The 19126-nt window shown below is 32.5% G+C and overlaps 1 protein-coding gene across 1 annotated transcript in view; it reads right to left on the reverse strand.

Annotated features, from left to right (window-relative positions):
- LOC141553467 (cation channel sperm-associated auxiliary subunit beta-like) overlaps nucleotides 1-19126 on the reverse strand; it is a 218308-nt gene that overhangs the window by 117445 nt on the left and 81737 nt on the right. Inside the window, exons 11-13 of the mRNA XM_074285114.1 lie at nucleotides 3812-3878; nucleotides 3510-3556; nucleotides 3049-3204 (exon numbers count right to left, since the gene is read on the reverse strand). Coding sequence (XP_074141215.1) covers nucleotides 3049-3204; nucleotides 3510-3556; nucleotides 3812-3878 — 270 coding nt within the window. The remainder of the gene's footprint in view (nucleotides 1-3048; nucleotides 3205-3509; nucleotides 3557-3811; nucleotides 3879-19126) is intronic.

The following is a 19126-nucleotide window of genomic DNA, read 5'->3' on the forward strand; positions in this document are numbered from 1 at the left end:
TGATGAAAATAATATAACATGCATGAGACAAGAAATTCATGGTACATACAAAAGATGAGAAGAATTAGAAAACAACAGAATGATTTTGATGATAATATACTGTAGTACTTCATGGATTGGTTTCTTCAATGAAAATATATACTAGTTTCAGGTAGATGGTGATCAGGTGGTGATAAGTTATGTCCACTTTATTGTTGCCTAACTACTTTCTGATTCTGAGTCACTCTAAATTTAGCTAGAATTTTCCTTTAATCACACACACACACACACACACACACACACACACACACACACAATTTATTACTATGTTCCTTTTGAGTTTGGTAACCAGCTCAGGCCTGTGCTCTGTTATCATACATAGCTTTTGAGGTGGCAGGTTTAGTATAAAGCCATAATGAGGCACAAATGGAATTCAAGTGAAAAGATAATGATAATAATACAGACCTGAAAATATCCTATAGTATTCCTCTAATAAACTGAACTGGAACCAGAGCAAAATCAGAGTCAAAGCCTAGCATTACCCTATCCAGGAATAGCATACATAGATTAATAAGAACATTATTAATATATGTCATCATCATCTCCAAGTTATATGGAACATAACATTTTTCAAATACAGAGAAAAAGAGATCAAAATCATGGAGGAATGAATTATTGGTAAGGATCCTTTAAAAAAGTTTATATCATAATGATTCTATTAACCTATAAAAGACAGTCATTTTATCCACTCATAACAATCCATACAATGTTAAATATTAAAGAATAATGGCAGGATAGCGGCTTGTCTCCCCATGATTTCAATCTGAACTGTAGTGGGTCAAAAATAGAAGAATGAGGTTGTGGTGATGAAGAGAAGAAAAAGGGAACTTTTGTAGGATAATAAATAATAATGATGATAATTATGTAATTGAGTTATTGCAGTCATGTCCAACTCTTTGAGACCACGTTTATGGTTTTCTTGGCAAATGTATTTTTTTGTCATTTCCTTCTCCAGTTTGTTTTACATATAATGAACTGAGAAAACAAGGTTAAGTGACTTGCCCAGTCTCATAGCTAGTCAGTTTCTGAGGCTGGATTTGAACTCAGAAAGATGATGAATCTTCCTGACTAAGGCCCAGCATACTATCTGCTGTGCCACCTTACCACATAACAATTATCATCATCACCATTTAGTAATTGACATTTAGAGAAGAATTTCTTACAATAAAACTAATCTAAGATTGAGGGTGTAAATATTATTATTACTTTTTTTTTTATAACTGAGCTGTGATTCAAAAAAGTTAAGTGTTTGCTTACAGTCATACAATGAAAAACAAGGAAAAAAGATTCAAACCTTGATATCCTTGGTAGAACTACATAATTTTAAGTTTTACAGAATGTTTTCTTTATAAAAACCTCTGCAAGTATTGCAAATTTGTTGTTCTCATTTTAAAGATGAGAAGTTTAAATTCAGAGAAGTAATATGACTTTCCTGAGGTCACACAGTTAGAGAATGCTAGAACAATGATTCAAATTTAGGTATATCCTGGTTATAATTCCTGCATTATTTCCACTAAAATTTCATAAAGATGAATTGATGTAAGGCTGAAGGAAAGTTTTGTAGCAGTGTCTAAGGGAACTATCCTAGGACACTTATCAAGTTGCAGTGACAGAAAGCTAAAAGCAATAAGTAATATGATTACCTGGTGGTCAGAATCCCAAAGAAATCTCAAAAATAAATTAATTTACTTAGACGAAATTTTATATGGATGAAGGAAAAGTTCTCAATTTGATTTTTTAAAAATCAAATGACTATAACAATTTAAATGGAAAGAACAACCACAATACAATCAAAAGTGAATGTCAGATTACAAAGGAAAAACATGGCCCCTAAAAAGTCATAAAAAAAGAAAAAAGACAAGAAAAGAATAAAGGAGAGGCAGCTAGATGGTGCAGAAGATAAGAGTACCAGCCTTGAAGTCAGGAGAAGCCTGGTCTAGACCCTTAACACTTCCTAGCTGTGTGACTCTCAGCAAGTCACTTAACCCTCAATTGCCTCAGGAAAAAAGAGGCATGAGGAAACACCCCCACCTCTTTCTTTGCAAAAAGAAGAGGTCTCTTGGTATCATAGGCACAGCTTTAGCTTAGGAAAAAAAGAAAGCTTAATTGGGAAATGCTACTGTCCAGGAATATTTTAGAGTTGTTTGTTTTTCTTGGCCTTGGGGATCAAAAATATATATCAATGTGTAGAAATTACAAGGACGCAGGTTAAGTTGTAATCTAAGGAAAAAAAAAAAAATTCCTGTGGTCTGCCTTTGGATGACAGTGAATTCCAGCAAAAGTTGAATGAGACTTTGGCAAGGAAGATCTTTTCTTCAGTCATTTTATGTGTGATTCTTCATAATCCCATTTGGGATTTTCTTTTTTTTAACTTTTTTTCTGAGTCAATTGGGGTTGATTTCAGGGCCAGTGCTCTATCCACTGTGCCATTTAGCTGCTCTCATGTGGAGTTTTCTTGGCACAGATACTGGAATGGTTTACCATTTCCTTCTCTAGTTTATTTTACAGATGAGGAACATGAGGCAAACTGGGTAAAGTGACTTGCTTGGGATTACATAGCTAGTTAAATATATAAGGTCAGATTAGAACTCAAGAAAAGTAGTCTTCCTGATTTTAGGTTCAGCACACTATTTACACACTAAGTAGTTGCTCTAAGCATCATCTAACTGTATACAATTTTAGGAAAGGATTGAACTAGATGACTTCAAGTTCTAACTGATTCTAAATTTCTGATACTAGCTTAAGAATATCTAAAAATACAGTGAGTATAGAATTATTTTTCTTAACTTTCCAATTACAATTCAATTATGTAATATTGCCATCAAGCCTAAACTTGAATTTGGATATGATTTTGTGAATTTTTCATTGCTAAAGAAATCTGCCCAACAAAAAAAAAAAAAAAAAAAAAAAAAAAAAGAAAGAAAGAAAGAAAGAAAGAAAGAAAGAAAGAAAGAAAGAAAGAAAAAAGAAAGAGAAGAAAATAAATCATCTTGAGGTTACAAAATGTACCTTAGTAGAAAAGAGGTAGATTCCAGTTTTCATTTCAATATCAATAAGAAATGACTTCAGTTGAGCTTCACCTCTTTTCCTCCTTTTTTCTCTAGGATTGGGGACGCAACTTTTCCAGTCATCAAATGGAGCAAAACTATAGAAACAAGTAGCCATCTACCAAAAAAGGAAAAAAGAAAACAGAAATAAAAGTTAGAATCACACTTCATATAAGATGCACTATTTGACATTACTGGTTTTATTAGTCTGTGAACTATAGTATTATACTACTGGATCTTGGTTGGACCTTGAAAATAAGGATTTGTATAATTAATTACTAAGCCAGTTTGCAAATATGAAGTAAGTCCAGTGATAAACCTTCTAATCAAGAAAACTGAAATTCATTTTCAATTATAAATTATAGCTTTTTAAAAAAGCATTCACAACAAAAATTTTTACTTCCCTTTAAGGCAATAGTTTACCTGACTCATGGTCCTACTTTTTTCAAAAGTGATAGCAATGTAATCATCTGGAAAACAGAAAATGACAAATCATAGGTATAATCTACATTTCTAAAGGCTACAGGATTCAACTAGTAAATATATTTTGGTATTATAATTTTTTAGCTCAAAACTATCTTACAATATTTACTTACTGATGAATATTATTTGAAACTTTAAAATTGGATTTTGCCAACTACCTCAAATATGGTAATACATCATTATTTTGAATTTATTTTATTTAAATTGCTAGCATATTCAAATATATTAAAATAGCAATTTACCTTCAAAATCTTCCTGATTAGCTAAACATATTTCATGATACCATAGTTTTGCACGAATATAATCTTCCTATTGAAAACAAAAAAAGAATACATATATATATATATATATATATATACATATATATATATATCAGATACAATATCGATTTAGAAGAGGAAACTGACATAATTATTAAAAATCCTCAACAGATTTGCTGAAGAACTGATATGGGTAGAAACAAAATACACAGAAAGGAAAAAGTATAGATTCTGGAAAAGACAAAATAAAAAGCTGGGGATGAAAGAGGATAAATAAAGTAAGAGATAAAATTAGTAAGACACATTTCAGGAATGGCCCATGACTACACAACATTTTCTTGAGGTAACTAAAATCTGATGCTATTCCATGACTAACTGAAAACTGGCTAAACAAATCTTTTGTTCCTTTATATCTTTAAATTGTGGGCACCCCTATTCACATTCCTCAAATACAGGACACCTTTATGGACCCTAGGTCCAGTTCAAAGTTAGTATCACTTCAACATTCTAAAGAAAGTTCCTTGAGAACAGTTCATAAAATAACTTTTTTTTAGCTTCACCATAAATGCTAATTACTAGGATTTCTATTACTTTTTGATGTATCTCACAATAACGCTTTTAGACATGGAGTACAATTATTATATTTCTTTTATATATGACAAAAAAGGAATCTGAGAAAGGTTGATTTAAACATAAAGAGTGACATCCAAGGAAATAGAAGCCAAGTTGGCAAAGAAAAGGGAAGAAGGTGCTTAAATCTCAGCAATTTTCATTGAAACAACTTTAAATCAAGCCTCAAAACTGATTCTGGAGTAGCAGAACCCACAAAAGAACTACATGAAACAATTGTCCAGTCTAAGATAAATAATGCCAGGGAATATCTGTCCCACCTACATAAAAGGGGAGCACAGCCCAATACAGGTAGCATCCAGACAAGCCTAGACCTAGCACAGAAGTAACTTAAGACCCTCAGCTCAGCAGGTCAGCAGTAGAGACAGACAGTTATAAGGCCTGTATCCCCAGTATAGCAGGACAAACATCAGCCTCAATCCCCTTCCATTTGCATCCCCAAAACAAGCTAGCCTTCAGGTCTAATATCCCTCCACCAGTTGCCAGTTCCAGTGGCCTAGGAAAAGAAAATAAGTGATCAAGCTCCTGGTCTTCAGAACAAGAAGCTTGGGACAGTGCCACTATACCCTAGTAGAAGAGCTCATTTTTAAAAGTCACAAAATAGTCCAGGAAATGAACAGAAAAACCAAAGTCTGACCATAGAAAACAACTGCAGCAATAGGGAAGGTCAAAATATGAACATAGAAGAGGACAAAAATGAAAAAAAATGCAAAGCCTCAAAGAGAAATATGGGTTGATCCCAGGTCCAAAAAGTCCTCCTGGAAGCACTCAAAAAATTTATTAAACTAAAATAAGAGTGGTAGAAGAAAAAATGTGGAGAAAAAATGTATGACTATGTGAGTCATACAAAAGAATCATTACAAAAAAAGTTTGAAAAGGTGTGGTAAAAGCAGAACAAAAACTGGGGGAAAGATATATAAAGTCACCAAGAAAACTCTTTAAAAAGTAGAATTGGCCAAAAAAAAAAGAGGTACAAGAGTTCTCTGAAAAAAAATCCCTTAAAAATTATAATTGGGAAAGGGGAAGATAATAACTCTATGAGGCATCAAAAGTCAATCAAAAAAAAAAAATCAAAAGAATGAATAGAAGAAAATGTAAAATACCCTTTTGGAAAAATTTTTAATCTGGAGAATAGATCCAGGAGACATAATTTAAGAGTTGCTGAACTATTTGAAAGTTATGATTTTTAAAAATTAGTTTGGATAGCATCTTTCAAAAAATATTATCAAGGAAGACTGCCGGATATCACAGAAGCAGAAAGAAACTGAAAGAGTCAACTGATCATCTCCTTAAAGAGATTCCAAAATGCAACCTATGAGAAATATTATAGACAAATTCCAAAACTCTCAGGTCAAGGAAAAATACTATAAGCATCGAGAAAGAAGCAATCCAAATTATCTAGAAATCAGTCAGGATTATACAAGATTTAATGGCTTCTATATTAAAGAATCAAAAGGCTTGCAATATGACATTCCAGAAGGAAAAGGAGCTGGGATTATAACCAAAAATCAACTATACAACAAAAATGAATATAATTTTACAGGGTAAAAATGCACATTAAATGAAATGGGAGTTTTTTTGGTTTGTTTTGCTGATGCAATTGAGGTTGGTGATTTGCCCAGAGTCACACACAGCTAATAAGTGTTAAGTGTCTGAGGCCAAATTTGAACTCAAATCCTTCTGACTTCATGGCTGGTTCTCTATCCACTCCAAAACATAGATGCCCAGAAATGGGAGGTTTTGTAACTTTTCTGCTGGAAAGACCAGAGCTGAGGGGGAAAAAATATTTTTAAATATAAGACAAGAAAAGAAAAATTATAACTAATTCAAAAATGTTATGCAGTTTATATCATATCCTCACTACTAATTGTTAGATTCAGCCTCAAAAATAGCACTTGACTGGTAAAATTCATGAAGATTGGAAGTATAATTTACCAGCTGAAGATAATCTGGAAGATCACCAGAAAAAGTTTGTCCTGAGCAGTGGGAGCAGACCAGCAGGCAGATAGGAGAGGCTAGCAAACAGAGTATACCGGGGGCAGCCTCTGTAGCTGGAAAATTTACAGGGAGGACTCTTTCATAGGTTGGCTGCTCTGGTTTGGTTGCAAAATAGTAGACCAGCAAAGAAATTAAAGCCAAAGGTAGAGAGTACTCTAAAAACCACCAGAACCTAACAGGATCTGGCTATACCCATCCAAAACCTGAAGTGAGTGACTCAGCACAAACTGCAGCACAGGGCTTGCTCAGGGCAGTTACAAATCTGCACAGCAGGGAGGCACAGCTCAGGGCAGCCTATAATCTGCATAGTGGGGGGCTTGACCTGGGGCTATAGAACTTCCACAGCTTCCAAGGACAGAGATACTTCCAGTGCTGTGTGGGGCAAGGCAACTGCTAATACTTACATCAGGCTTTTGGTGGGAAGGGGGGAGAAGTGACAAGTTTGCTGCTCAGCCTCTAGCCCCAGGGCAGTCACTAATCCACATAGCAGGGCTCTTTGCAGGGCACTCCCAGCCCGGCCCATGCTACCCAGGCCTAAGTCACTTCCCATGTGGAGGTTTTTCCCAGAGAACTTCTGCAGCTCAGCCATGCTTTGCAGCCCATTTGCAGGACAGCTACTGTCCATATATCTATCCCTGCTCTACAGAGGAAGCTGGTAATCTCCTTGCCCTGAAGGTAGACCCTAAGGACTTTTTAAAAAATGAATAAAAAAATCAAAAGGACCATCAATAGCTTCTATACAGAAAGAGAGCAGGTTTTCAACTCCAAGGAGACAAATAGCAGACAGTCATTCCAGACAAAACCTACAAAGGAGGATGTAACCTAGTCCCCATCACACAAGGCTCTCCTAGAAAAATTATAAAAAATCTTAAAAGAGAGCTAGAAGAAAAATGGGGAAAGGAAAGAGAAGCTATGCAAAAGAGTAACAACTTCTTGAAATGTGAATTGAAAAAGATAAAGAATTCCCAGGAAGCACAGGGAAACAGAATTGGTGAATTGGAAAAGGTAAAGAATTCCCAGGAAAGTAGGATTTGTGAATTGGAAAAGATAAAGAACTCCCAAGAAAGTAGGATTTGTGAATTGGAAAAGATAAAGAACTCCCAAGAAAGTAGGATTTGTGAATTGGAAAAGATAAAGAACTCCCAAGAAAGTAGGATTTGTGAATTGGAAAAAGAAAATAATTCAGTTAAAAAAAAAAAATTAGTGAAATGGAAAAAAATTCCATAGAACAAAACAAGTCATTTAAAAACTCAATTGGACATATTCAAAAAGAACTTTAAAAAACTAATGAAGAAAATAACTCATTAAAAATCAGAACTGAATAGAAATGAATGATTCATTGAGACATCAAGAATCAGTCAAGCAAAACCAAAAAAATGAAAAATTAGGAAAAAATGTGAAATATCTACTTGGAAAAACAGCAGTCCTGGAAAATAGATCTAGGAGAGATAATCTGAGAATTATTGGACTTTCTGAAATTATGATGAAAAAAGAGCCTAAATACAATTTTACAGAAAATCGTCAAAGAGAACGGCCCAGATGTAATAGAATCAGAAGGTAAAATAGGCATTGAAAGAATTCATTGAACACCTCCTGAAAAAGACCCTAAAATAAAAACTCCAAGGAATATTGTGGCTAAATTTCAGAATTATCAGACTAAGTAAAAAATATTACAAGCAGCCAGAAGAAAACAATTCAAATACTGAGAAGCCACAATAAAAAAATCACTCAAGATCTAGCTGTTTCCACATTAAAAGATCGAAGGGTCTGGAATCTGATATTCCAAAAGGCAAAAGAACTTGTAATGTAGCCAAGAATAAACTACCCAGCTAAGCTGAGCATTTTCTTCCAGGGAAGAAGATGTACATTTAATGAAACAGATGAATTCCATTTGTTTCTAAGGAAAAAACCAGAACTAAACAAAAAATTTGATCTCCAAACATAGGACTCAAGAAAAGCAGAAAAGGGTAAAAAGAACTTTTGAGAACTCTTTTTCTGTTATGGATATACATAAAGACCACTGTATAATTTGATTTTACTGATATAACATAAAAAAGGGAAATAAAAATGGAAAGAGGATAGTATCAGAAAAAGAGAAGAGGAGAGATAAAAAGAGGGAAACTACATCCCACAAAGAGGCAAAGGAAACCTATCACATCTGAGGGAACTTAGAGAGGGGGAGGAACATTGTGTGAATCTTACTCTCATCAGAGATGGCTCAAAGACAAAATAATTTACATATCTGGCTTACAGAAAAACTTCTCTCACCTCATTAAAAGCGAGAGAGGAAAAGGGAAAAGGAAAAGAGTAATAAGGGAAAGGTACAAGAAAGGTGAAGCGATTCAAAGGGGGTGGGAGGGATTCTAAACAGGGAGAGCTACATGAGGCAAGTGGTGCCCATAAGTTTAATAATGGGAAAGAAGGCAAGGTGGGGCAAGAAAAAGAAAAACATAATCTGGGGATAATAAGATGGCAGGAAATACAGAATAAGTCATTTTAACTGTAAATGTGAATGGGATAAACTCTCCTATAAGTGGAGGCAAATAGCAGACTGCATCAAAAGCCAGAACCCCACAATATGTTGTTTAGAGGAAACATATTTAAAGCAGGGCAAAACATACAGAGTAAAGATAAAAGGCTAGAGCTGAATCTATTATGCTTCAGATGAAGTAAAAAAAAAGCAGGGATAGCCATCCTTATTTCAGATCAAGCAAAAGCAAAAATTGATCTAATTAAAAGAGATAAGGAAGGAAACTATATCTTGCTAAAGGATAGCATAGACAATGAATCAATATCAATACTAAACATATATGCACCAAGTGGTATATCATCTAACTTCCTAAAGGAGCAATTAAGAAAGTTGCAAGAAGAAATAGACAGCAAAACTATATTAGTAGGAGATCTCAACCTTGCACATTCAGAATTAGATAAATCAAAACACAATACAAATAAGAAAGAATTTAAAGAGCTAAATAGAATATTGGAAAAATTAGGTATGATAGATCTTTGGAGAAAACTGAGTGGAGATAGAAAGGAGTATATTTTCTTCTCAGCAGTTCATGGAACCTATACAAAAATTGACCATATATTAGGACATAAAGACTTCAAAATTAAATGCAGCAAGACAGAAATAGTAAATTCTTTCTTTTCAGATCACAATGCAATAAAAACTACATTCAAAAAAAAAAAGTTAGGGCTAAATAGACCAAAAAGTAATTGGAAACTAAATAATCTCATCTTAAAGAATGATTGGGTGAAACAGCAGATCATAGACACAATTAATAAGTTCACCCAAAATAATGACAAGAATGAGATATCATACCAAAATTTGTGGGATGCAGCTAAAGTGATAATAAGGGGAAATTTTATATCTTAGAGGCTTACTTGAATAAAATAGAGAAAGAGAAGATCAGTGAATTGGGTTTACAATGTAAAAAACTTGAAAAATACCAAATTAAAAATCCCCAATCAAATACTAAAATTAAAAGGAGAAATTAATAATATTGAAAGTAAAAAAAAAAACTATTGAATTAATAAATAAAACTAAGACTAGGTTTTATGAAAAAAATCAATAAAATAGATAACCTTTGGTAAATCTGATTAGAAAAAGGAAAGAGAAAAATCAAATTGTTAGTCTAAAAAATGAAAAAGAAGAACTTTCCACCAATGAAGAGGAAATTAGAATCATAAGGAGTTACTTTGCCCAACTTTATGCCAATAAATTTGATAACCTAAGTGAAATGAATGACTATCTCCAAAAATATAGGCTTCCCAGATTAACAAGAGGAGGAAGTAAATTCCTTAAATAGTCCCATTTCAGAAAAAGAAATAGAACAAGCTATTAATCATCTTCCTAAGAAGAAATCCCCAGGACCAGATGGATTTATATGTGAATTCTACCAAACATTTAAAGAACAATTAGCCCCAATGCTATATAAACTATTTGAAAAAATAGGGAATGAAGGAGCCCTACCAAATTTCTTTTATGACACAGACATGGTACTGATACCTAAACCAGGTAGGTTGAAAACAGAGAAAGAAAATTATAGTTCAATCTCCTAATGAATATTGATGCTAAAATCTTAAATTGATGCTAAAACCACAGAAAATCATCCCCAGGATAATACACCATGACCAAGTAGGATTTATACTAAGAATGCAGGGCTGGTTCAATATTAGAAAAGCTATTAGTATAACTGACCATATCAATAACCAAATTAACAAAAATCATATGATCATCTCAATAGATGCAGAAAAAGCATTGGATAAAATCCAATATCCATTCCTATTAAAAACACTTGAGAGTATAGGAATAAGTCAACCTTTCCTTACAATAATCACTAGCATCTATTTAAAACCATAAGTAAGCATCATATGTAATGGGGATAAACTAGATCCATTCCCAATAAGATCAAGAGTGAAACAAGGTTGCCCACTATCACCATTACTATTCAATATTGTATTAGAAATGCTAGCTTTGGCAATAAGAGTTGAGAAAGAGATTAAAGAAATTAGACTAGGTAATGAGGAAGCCAAATTATCACTTTTTGCTGATGATATGATGGTATACTTAGAGAACCCCAGAGATTCTACTAAAAAGCTATTAGAAATAATCCACACCTTTAGTAAAGTTGCAGGATACAAAATAAACCCACATAAGTCATCAGCATTCTTACATATCACTAACAAAATCCAACAGTTAGAGTTACAAAGAGAAATTCCATTTAAAGTAACTACTGATAGTATAAAATATTTAGGAATCTATCTGCCAAGGGAAAATCGGAAACTATATGAGCAAAACTACAAAACACTTTCTACACAAATAAAGACAGATCTAACCAATTGGAAAAATATTATGTGCTCTTGGATAGGCCAAGCGAATATAATAAATATGACAGTACTACCTAAACTAATCTATTTATTTAGTGCTATACCAGACTCCCAAAAATCTATTTTAATGACTTAGAAAAAATAACAACAAAGTTCATATGGAAAAATAAAAGATCAAGAATTTCAAGGGAACTAATGAAAAAAAATCAAATAAAAGTGGCCTAGCTGTACTAGATCTAGAACTGTATTATAAAGCAACAGTTATCAAAACCATTTGGTATTGGCTAAGAAATAGACTAGTTGATCAGTGGAATAGATTAGGTTCAAAGGACAAAATAGTCAATAACTTTAATAATCTAATGTTTGTCAAATTCAAAGATCCCAGCTTTTGGGATAAGAACTCACTGTTTGACAAAAACTGCTGGGAAAATTGGAAATTGGTTTGGCAGAAACTAGACATTGACCCACACTTAACACCATATACCAAGATAAGGTCAAAATGGGTTCTAGACATAAAGAAGGAGATTATAAATAAATTAGAAGAACATAGGATAGTTTACCTCTCAGACCTGTGGAAGAGGAAGGAATTTATGACCAAATAAGAATGAGAGATGATTATTGATCACAAAATAGAAAATTTTGATTATATCAAATTGAAAAGTTTTTGTATAAACAAAACTAATGCAGACAAGATTAGAAGGGAAGCAATAAATTGGGAAAACATTTTTAACAGTCAAAGGTTCTGATAAATGTCTCATTTCCAAAATATAATAGAGAATTGACTCTTAATTTATAAGAAATCAAGTCATTTTCCAATTGATAAATGGTCAAAAGATATGAACAGACAATTCTCAAATGAAGAAATTGAAACTATTTCTAACCATATGAAAAGATGCTCCAAGTCATTATTAATCAGAGAAATGCAAATTAAGACAATTCTGACATACCACTACACATCTGTCAGATTGGCTAGAATGACAGGGAAAGATAATGCAGAATGTTGGAGGGGAGGCGGGAAAACTGGGACACTGATACATTGTTGATGGAATTGTGAATACATCTAGCCATTCTGGAAAGCATTTTGAAACTATGCTCAAAAAGTTATCAAACTGTGCATACCCTTTGATCCAGCAGTGTTACTCCTGGGCTTATATCCCAAAGAGATCTTAAAGAAGGGAAAGGGATGTGTATGCGCAAGAATGTTTGTGTCAGCCCTCTTTGTAGTGGCCAGTAACTGGAAACTGAGTGGATACCCCTCAATTGGAGAATGGCTGAGTAAATTGTGGTATATAAATGTTATGGAATATTATTGTTCTGTAAGAAATGACCAGCAGGATGATTTCGGGAAGGCCTGGAAAGACTTACTTGAACTGTTGCTGAATGAAATGAACAGAACCAGGAGATCATTATATACTTCAGCAACAATACTATATGATAATCAGTTCTGATGGACATGGCCCTTTTCAACAATGAGATGAACCAAATCAGTTCCAATAGAGCAGTAATGAATTGAACCAGCTACATTTAGTGAAAGAACTCTGTGAAATGTATATGAACCACTACATAGAATTCTCAATCCCTCTATTTTTGTCCACCTGCATTTTTGATTTCTTTCACAGGTTAATTGTACACTATTTCAAAGTCCAATTCTTTTTGTACAGCAAAATAATTGTATTGACATATATTGTATTTAACTTATACTTTAATATATTTAACATGTATTGATCAACCTGCCATCTGGGGGAGAGGGTGGGAGAAAGGAGGGGAAAAATTGGAACTGTCTAGCAATTATTTTTTTTTGCAATTGCAAAAATTGGAACTGTTTTGCAACTGTCAATGCTGAAAAATTACCCATGCATATATCTTGTAAATAAAAAGCTATAATTAAAAAATAATAATAAATTGTTGACAAATTGGCAACAACAACAAAAAAAAAGGATTGTATTGAGAGAATCTAAACTAATTAATCTCTAAACTACAATCAGCATAACACAAGATTTAAATATTTTGACATTAAAGGATTAGATATTTGGAAAGGCAAAAGAACTAGAATTACAATCAAGAATTACCTAACCAGAAGAACTAACTATAATTCTTCAGAGAAAAAAAAAGGTGGATATTCAATTAAATAATAGACTTTCAAGAGTTCCTGATGAAAGACCAGAATTGAATATTTAACTATCAAATACAAGATTCAAGAGAATGTAATGGGGTTTGTTATCTGACATAAATAAGACATGAAAATGAAAGAGATTTTACAGTGAAGTAGTGGGGGGGGGAGTATATGAACTTTACTCTCTTCATATTTGGCTCATGGAGGAAACAATATACACACTCAGTTGAGGGTAGAAATCTATTTTATCAAAAAGGAAGGGATAAGAGGATAAGAAGAGGATAAGAAAAAGGGAAGTTGACAGAAGGGAGAGCACATTATGGGACGTAAAAGTCAAAAGCAAAATACATGAGAATGGATAGCGTCAAGGGAAAGGAAAAGTAGGATAAATGGAGAAATTAGGATGGAGGGAAATGTATAGTTAATAATAAATATTATGGGGAAATTTTTACAGCAAGTACCTTTGATAAAAACCTTATTTCTCAAATATATAGAAAATTGAGTCAAATGTATAGAAATAAGAGCCATTCATTACCCAATTGGTAAATGGTCAAAGAATATGGACAGTTTTCAGACAAAGTAATCAATGCTAGCTATAATTAAATGAAAAAGTGCTTTAAATAACTATAGATTGGATAAATGCAAATTAAAATAACTCTGAAATGATGAGCAGGCTGATTTCAGAAAAACCCAAAAAGACTTTCATGAACTGATATTAAGTGAAGTTAGCAGAACATTGTTCACAGCAACAACAAAATTGTGTGACAATCAACTATAATGGATTTGGTTCTTCTCAGAAATGTAGTGATCCAAGACATTTCCAAATAGACTTGGGATGGAAAATACCAACTGCATTCAGAAGAGATTTGTGGAAATAGAATGTAGATCAAAGCATGGTATTTTCACTTTTCTTTCTTTGTTCATTTTTTTCTTTCTCCTGTTATTTTTTTTCTTTTTGGTCTGACTCTTCTTGTACAACATAAGAAATGTGGAAATATGTTTAAAAGCATTGTACATGTTTATAACTTACATTGCTTGCTGCCTTGGAGGGGGGGAGGTAAGGGAGGAAGAGAGAAAAAATGTAGACCATAAAATCTTACAAGAATGAATGTTGAAAATTATCTTTACAAGTGTTTGCAAAAATAAAACACTATTGATTGAAAATAAAATACTCCTGAAATGTGCACAGCTATTAGATTGGCTAATATGACAGAAGAACAACATGAAAAATGTTAGAGATGGAAGGAAATTAAGATATTAATATACTGTTGATAAAATTTGGAGCTATTGAAGCAATTTGGAACTATTCCCAAAGGGTTATAAAACCATGAATACTTTTTAACTAAGCAATATCATTATTAGGGTGTCTATCCCAGAGATAACACAAAAGAAAAAGGATTTATATGTACAAAAATATTTATAGCAGATTTTTTATTGGTGATAAAGAACTGGAAATTAAGGAGATACCTATCAATTGGGAAATGGCAGAACAAGTTGTTGTATATGATTGCAATGAAATACCTTTATGCCATGAGAAGATGAGTAGGATGCCCCCAGAAAAATTTGAAAAGACTTAACCTAAACTGATAACAAAGTGAAATAGCAGATCAGGAGAACAATGTATTCTACAACAATCAACTGGGAATAGCTTGGCTATTCTCAGCAATGTAATTGTACAAGACACTGGGCTTATGATGAAAAGTGCTCTACATTTCCAGAGAAATAATTAGAGAGTCTGAATGCATTTTGAAGCATACTTTTGCTTTACCTATGAGAAACTTTTCTCTGTGGGAGAGGAAAAAGGAGGAAGAAAATCTGGAACACAAAATTTGAAAAAAATATTAAAATTGGTTCTTTACTTGAAATTGAAGAAAATAAAATATTTAAGTTTTAAATGTCAAATAAATGCTTAAAAAAAAAGAATGGCATATCTATTAGCACAGTTAGAAAGAGTGTACATAGAGAGTATGGGTATACGCTAATTTTGATGGCAAGATATAAAAAGCTTCAAGAATAAAAAAGAATTGCACTGGGAAAAAAGAGAAGGGAGATGCAGAATGAGGAGAATTAATATCTCATGAAGTGCTGTGTAAAACCTTTTACAGCAGAAAGAAAGAAGTGGGTTAATCATTATGACCCCTTACTCTCATTAGATGTGACTCCAAAAGGGAATAACATACAAACTCAATTGGGTATAGAAATTTATCTAACCCAACAGAAAAGTAGGAAAGGGGGGGAGGGGAGGAGAGAAAAAAAGGAAAGCTTTGATAAAATAAGAATTTCTAAAGTTGAAGCAAAGGAATGAGGAGGGCAAAAGGAAAGAGAATCAGAAATATAGATAAGAAAAATAGGAGGGAGGGAAATATACAATTAGTAATAATAATTGTGAATGTGAATGGGGTAGACTCTCATAAAACATAAGGTAGGTAGCAGAATAAATCAAAACCAGAATCTTACAATTAGCTATTTACAAAAAACACATTTAAGCAGAGACAAACACAGAGTAATACTAAACAGGTAGAGCAGAATCTATTATGCTTCAGCTGAAGTTTAAAAAAAGAAAAAAAAAAAAAACAACAACCAAGGATGGCAATCATCATCCCAGACAAAGCAAAATAAAACAAAACAAAACAAACAAACAATCAAAAGCAAGAGAATTGAATGAGAAAAGACAGGAAAACACATCAAGTCAAAAGGTTACAAAGATAATGAAGTAACAAAAATGCTAAATATATATGTACCAAGTGACATAGAATCCAAATTCTTAAAGGAGAAATTAAATGAGTTATAGGAGTTAAGATAAAGTAAAATTTTACTACTATGAGGACCTCAAATAAGGTAAATTTAATCACAAAATAAACAAGAAAGAAGTTGAGGAGGTGCATAGAATTTTAGAGAAATTAGATATGAACCTCTGGAGAAAATTGAATGAGGATAGAAAGGAATATGCCTTTTTATTAGTTTTATATGCTACCTACATAAAAACTGACCCTATATTATTAGGGCATAAAAACTTCATAATCAAATGCCGAAAGGCAGAAATATCAAAGATATTTCAGATCATGATGCAGTAAAAATTACACATAATAAGAGGCCATGGAAAGCTAAGTTCAAAATTCATTGGAAACTAAATAATCTAATCATAAAGAATAAATGGATCAAAAAATAAATCATAGAAAAAAATCAATAATTTTATCAAAGACTGATAATAATGAGGCAATATCATAAAATGTATGGATGAAGCAAAACAGTTTTTTTAATATCTCCAAATTCTTATGTGAATAAAATAAAGAGCACATCAATGAATTGAGTATACAATTAAACAAGCTAGAAAAAGAACTAATTGAAAATTCCTAATTAACAGAAAATTGGAAATCCTGAAAATTAAAGGATTATTAAAACTTTAAGTAAGAAAAACCACTGAACTAATAAATATAACTAAGAGTTTGTTTTATGGGGGGAAAACAATAAAATAAACTATTGGTTAATTTGATTTTTTAAAAAGAAATAAGAAAAACAAATTAAACCTATCAAAAATGGTGAATTCGCCACCAATGATGAGGAAATTAAAGCAATAATTAGGAGCTATTTTGCCCAATTGTTTGCCAATGAATCTGACAATCTGAGCAAAATCAATGAATATTTACAAAAATATTTATTTTGCAGATAAACAGAAGTAGAATACTAAAATAAAACCATATTTTAAAAATTATTTTAACAAGCAATTATTATCTTGTTAAGAAAAACTCACCAGGGCCAGATGGATTTACTAGTAAATTCTAAAAACATTTAAAGAAAAATCAATTCCAAAACTACAAAAATTATTTGGAAAAATTGTCAAAGAAGTCCTGCCAAATTTCTTTTATGACACAAAGATGGTACTCATATTTAAACTGGGTAGCCAAAACAGAGAAAGAAAATTATATAGCAATTTCCCTAATGAATGTTGAAGCAAAAATTTTAAATAAAATATTGTCAAGATTATAGCAACATATCACCAGGATAATACACAATGCCCAAGGGGAAATTGTACCAAGAATGCATTCCTAATTCAATATTAGAAAAAAATAGAGCATGTCAATAAAAAAATATAGAAATCACATGATTATCTCAATAAATACAAAAAAAGCTTTTGACAAAATATAACCCTCATTCCTATTAAAACACTAGAGCACATAAGAATGGAGTTTTGTTTAAAATGATAAACAGTATCTTTCTAAAACCATCAGCAAACCTATCAAGACAATGTCAGGAACTATATAAATATAACTATAAAACATTTTTCACAGGAATAAAGCCAGATCTAAAAAAACTGGAAAAATATCAATTGCTGAGCCAATATAATTAAAATGATAATCCTACCTAACTTAATTTATTCAGTGCTACACCAAACTTACCAAAAAATTATTTAGTAGAGTTAGAAAAAATAACAAAATTCATCTGGAAGAATAAAAGGTCAAGATCATTAATAGAATTAATGGGTGGAAGGAGGAAGAAAAGTAGCCTGATCATACTGTGTGTGTGTATATATATATATATATATATATATATATATATATATATATATATATATATAGTGCAAAACAGAAGAACAGATTAGGTGCAAAAGATGCAGTGGTTAAATGACCATAATAATCTGATATTTGAAGCTTCTGGAATAAGAAAGAACTTACTATTTGACAAAAATTTCTAGAAAAACAGGAAAACAATATGACAGAAACTAGGTATAGACCAAGGAGATACCAAGGAGAAAAATGATTATTTCTCTCTTATATTAGTAACCAATTATTGAGATAAACATTTTCCCTATTTTCATATTCAGAAATAAATTTCTGCAGGTTATCAGTCTCTGAAAGATATTACTAATATACAAGATTGTCTAAATAATCTGGGTACATGTTTTTCAATATTGGGTAGGATGCCACCCAATTTAAAAACTTTAGGTCATAAGCCCCTATCTTTGCAGTCTTCCATTAGTATTTAGAGTGGCCTAGCTTATTAAGGGGAAAACAGACCAATATGGTTAGGGCAAAGATAGATTCTTTTGTCCAAGTTACTAGAGATGGTTGATTCTCATGATCAAGTCATCTCTCAGCCAGAGGAACTGAAGACTTTTTTTCCCACCTCCCCATTAATATGTCCATCTTTTTATTCAATCAAGAGTTGATTTCCATCCTTCAAAATGATGTAAATCATCCCCCTGATCTTTGAGTGGAGAAGGGTTGGAAAGGTCCTGAATTGAAACCCCTCCCAGCCTTTGGGAGGGGCCCCATCTTCCTGTTTATATGAGAAACTCCCAGATAAGTAATCTCCTTCTATAATTCAATTGGAGATCTTGGCCTGGGGCATAATCACTGCCCTCTATTGAGCTGAAAATTAGTCCCTCAAATTCATCTGGAGATTGGTCCCCAGCTCTAGGCCAAAAAAAACCCCAATATAATTGACACTGTGTGCCCAAACTTTTGCAAAAATCCTAACAGGATTTTGCCTGCTAAGAAAGTTGTTTTCTTAAGTATAATAAACCCAATTTTTTGCTACAAACTTTACACCTGTATTCATTCAGGTTTATGAATTCTTTCACAAAGCTTGCAACTGGCCAAGGGACCCCATTTCTGTCAGGGGATCTCTCAACCCTCATTTCTCACACCTCAACAAGAACACCACCTTTTTCAAATCTATTTAAACATTCAATATTTTCCAGAGGGCAGGGTGACTTTGCTTTATAA

Source organism: Sminthopsis crassicaudata, chromosome 2 (assembly GCF_048593235.1).
Source record: "Sminthopsis crassicaudata isolate SCR6 chromosome 2, ASM4859323v1, whole genome shotgun sequence".
Taxonomy (NCBI): domain Eukaryota; kingdom Metazoa; phylum Chordata; class Mammalia; order Dasyuromorphia; family Dasyuridae; genus Sminthopsis; species Sminthopsis crassicaudata.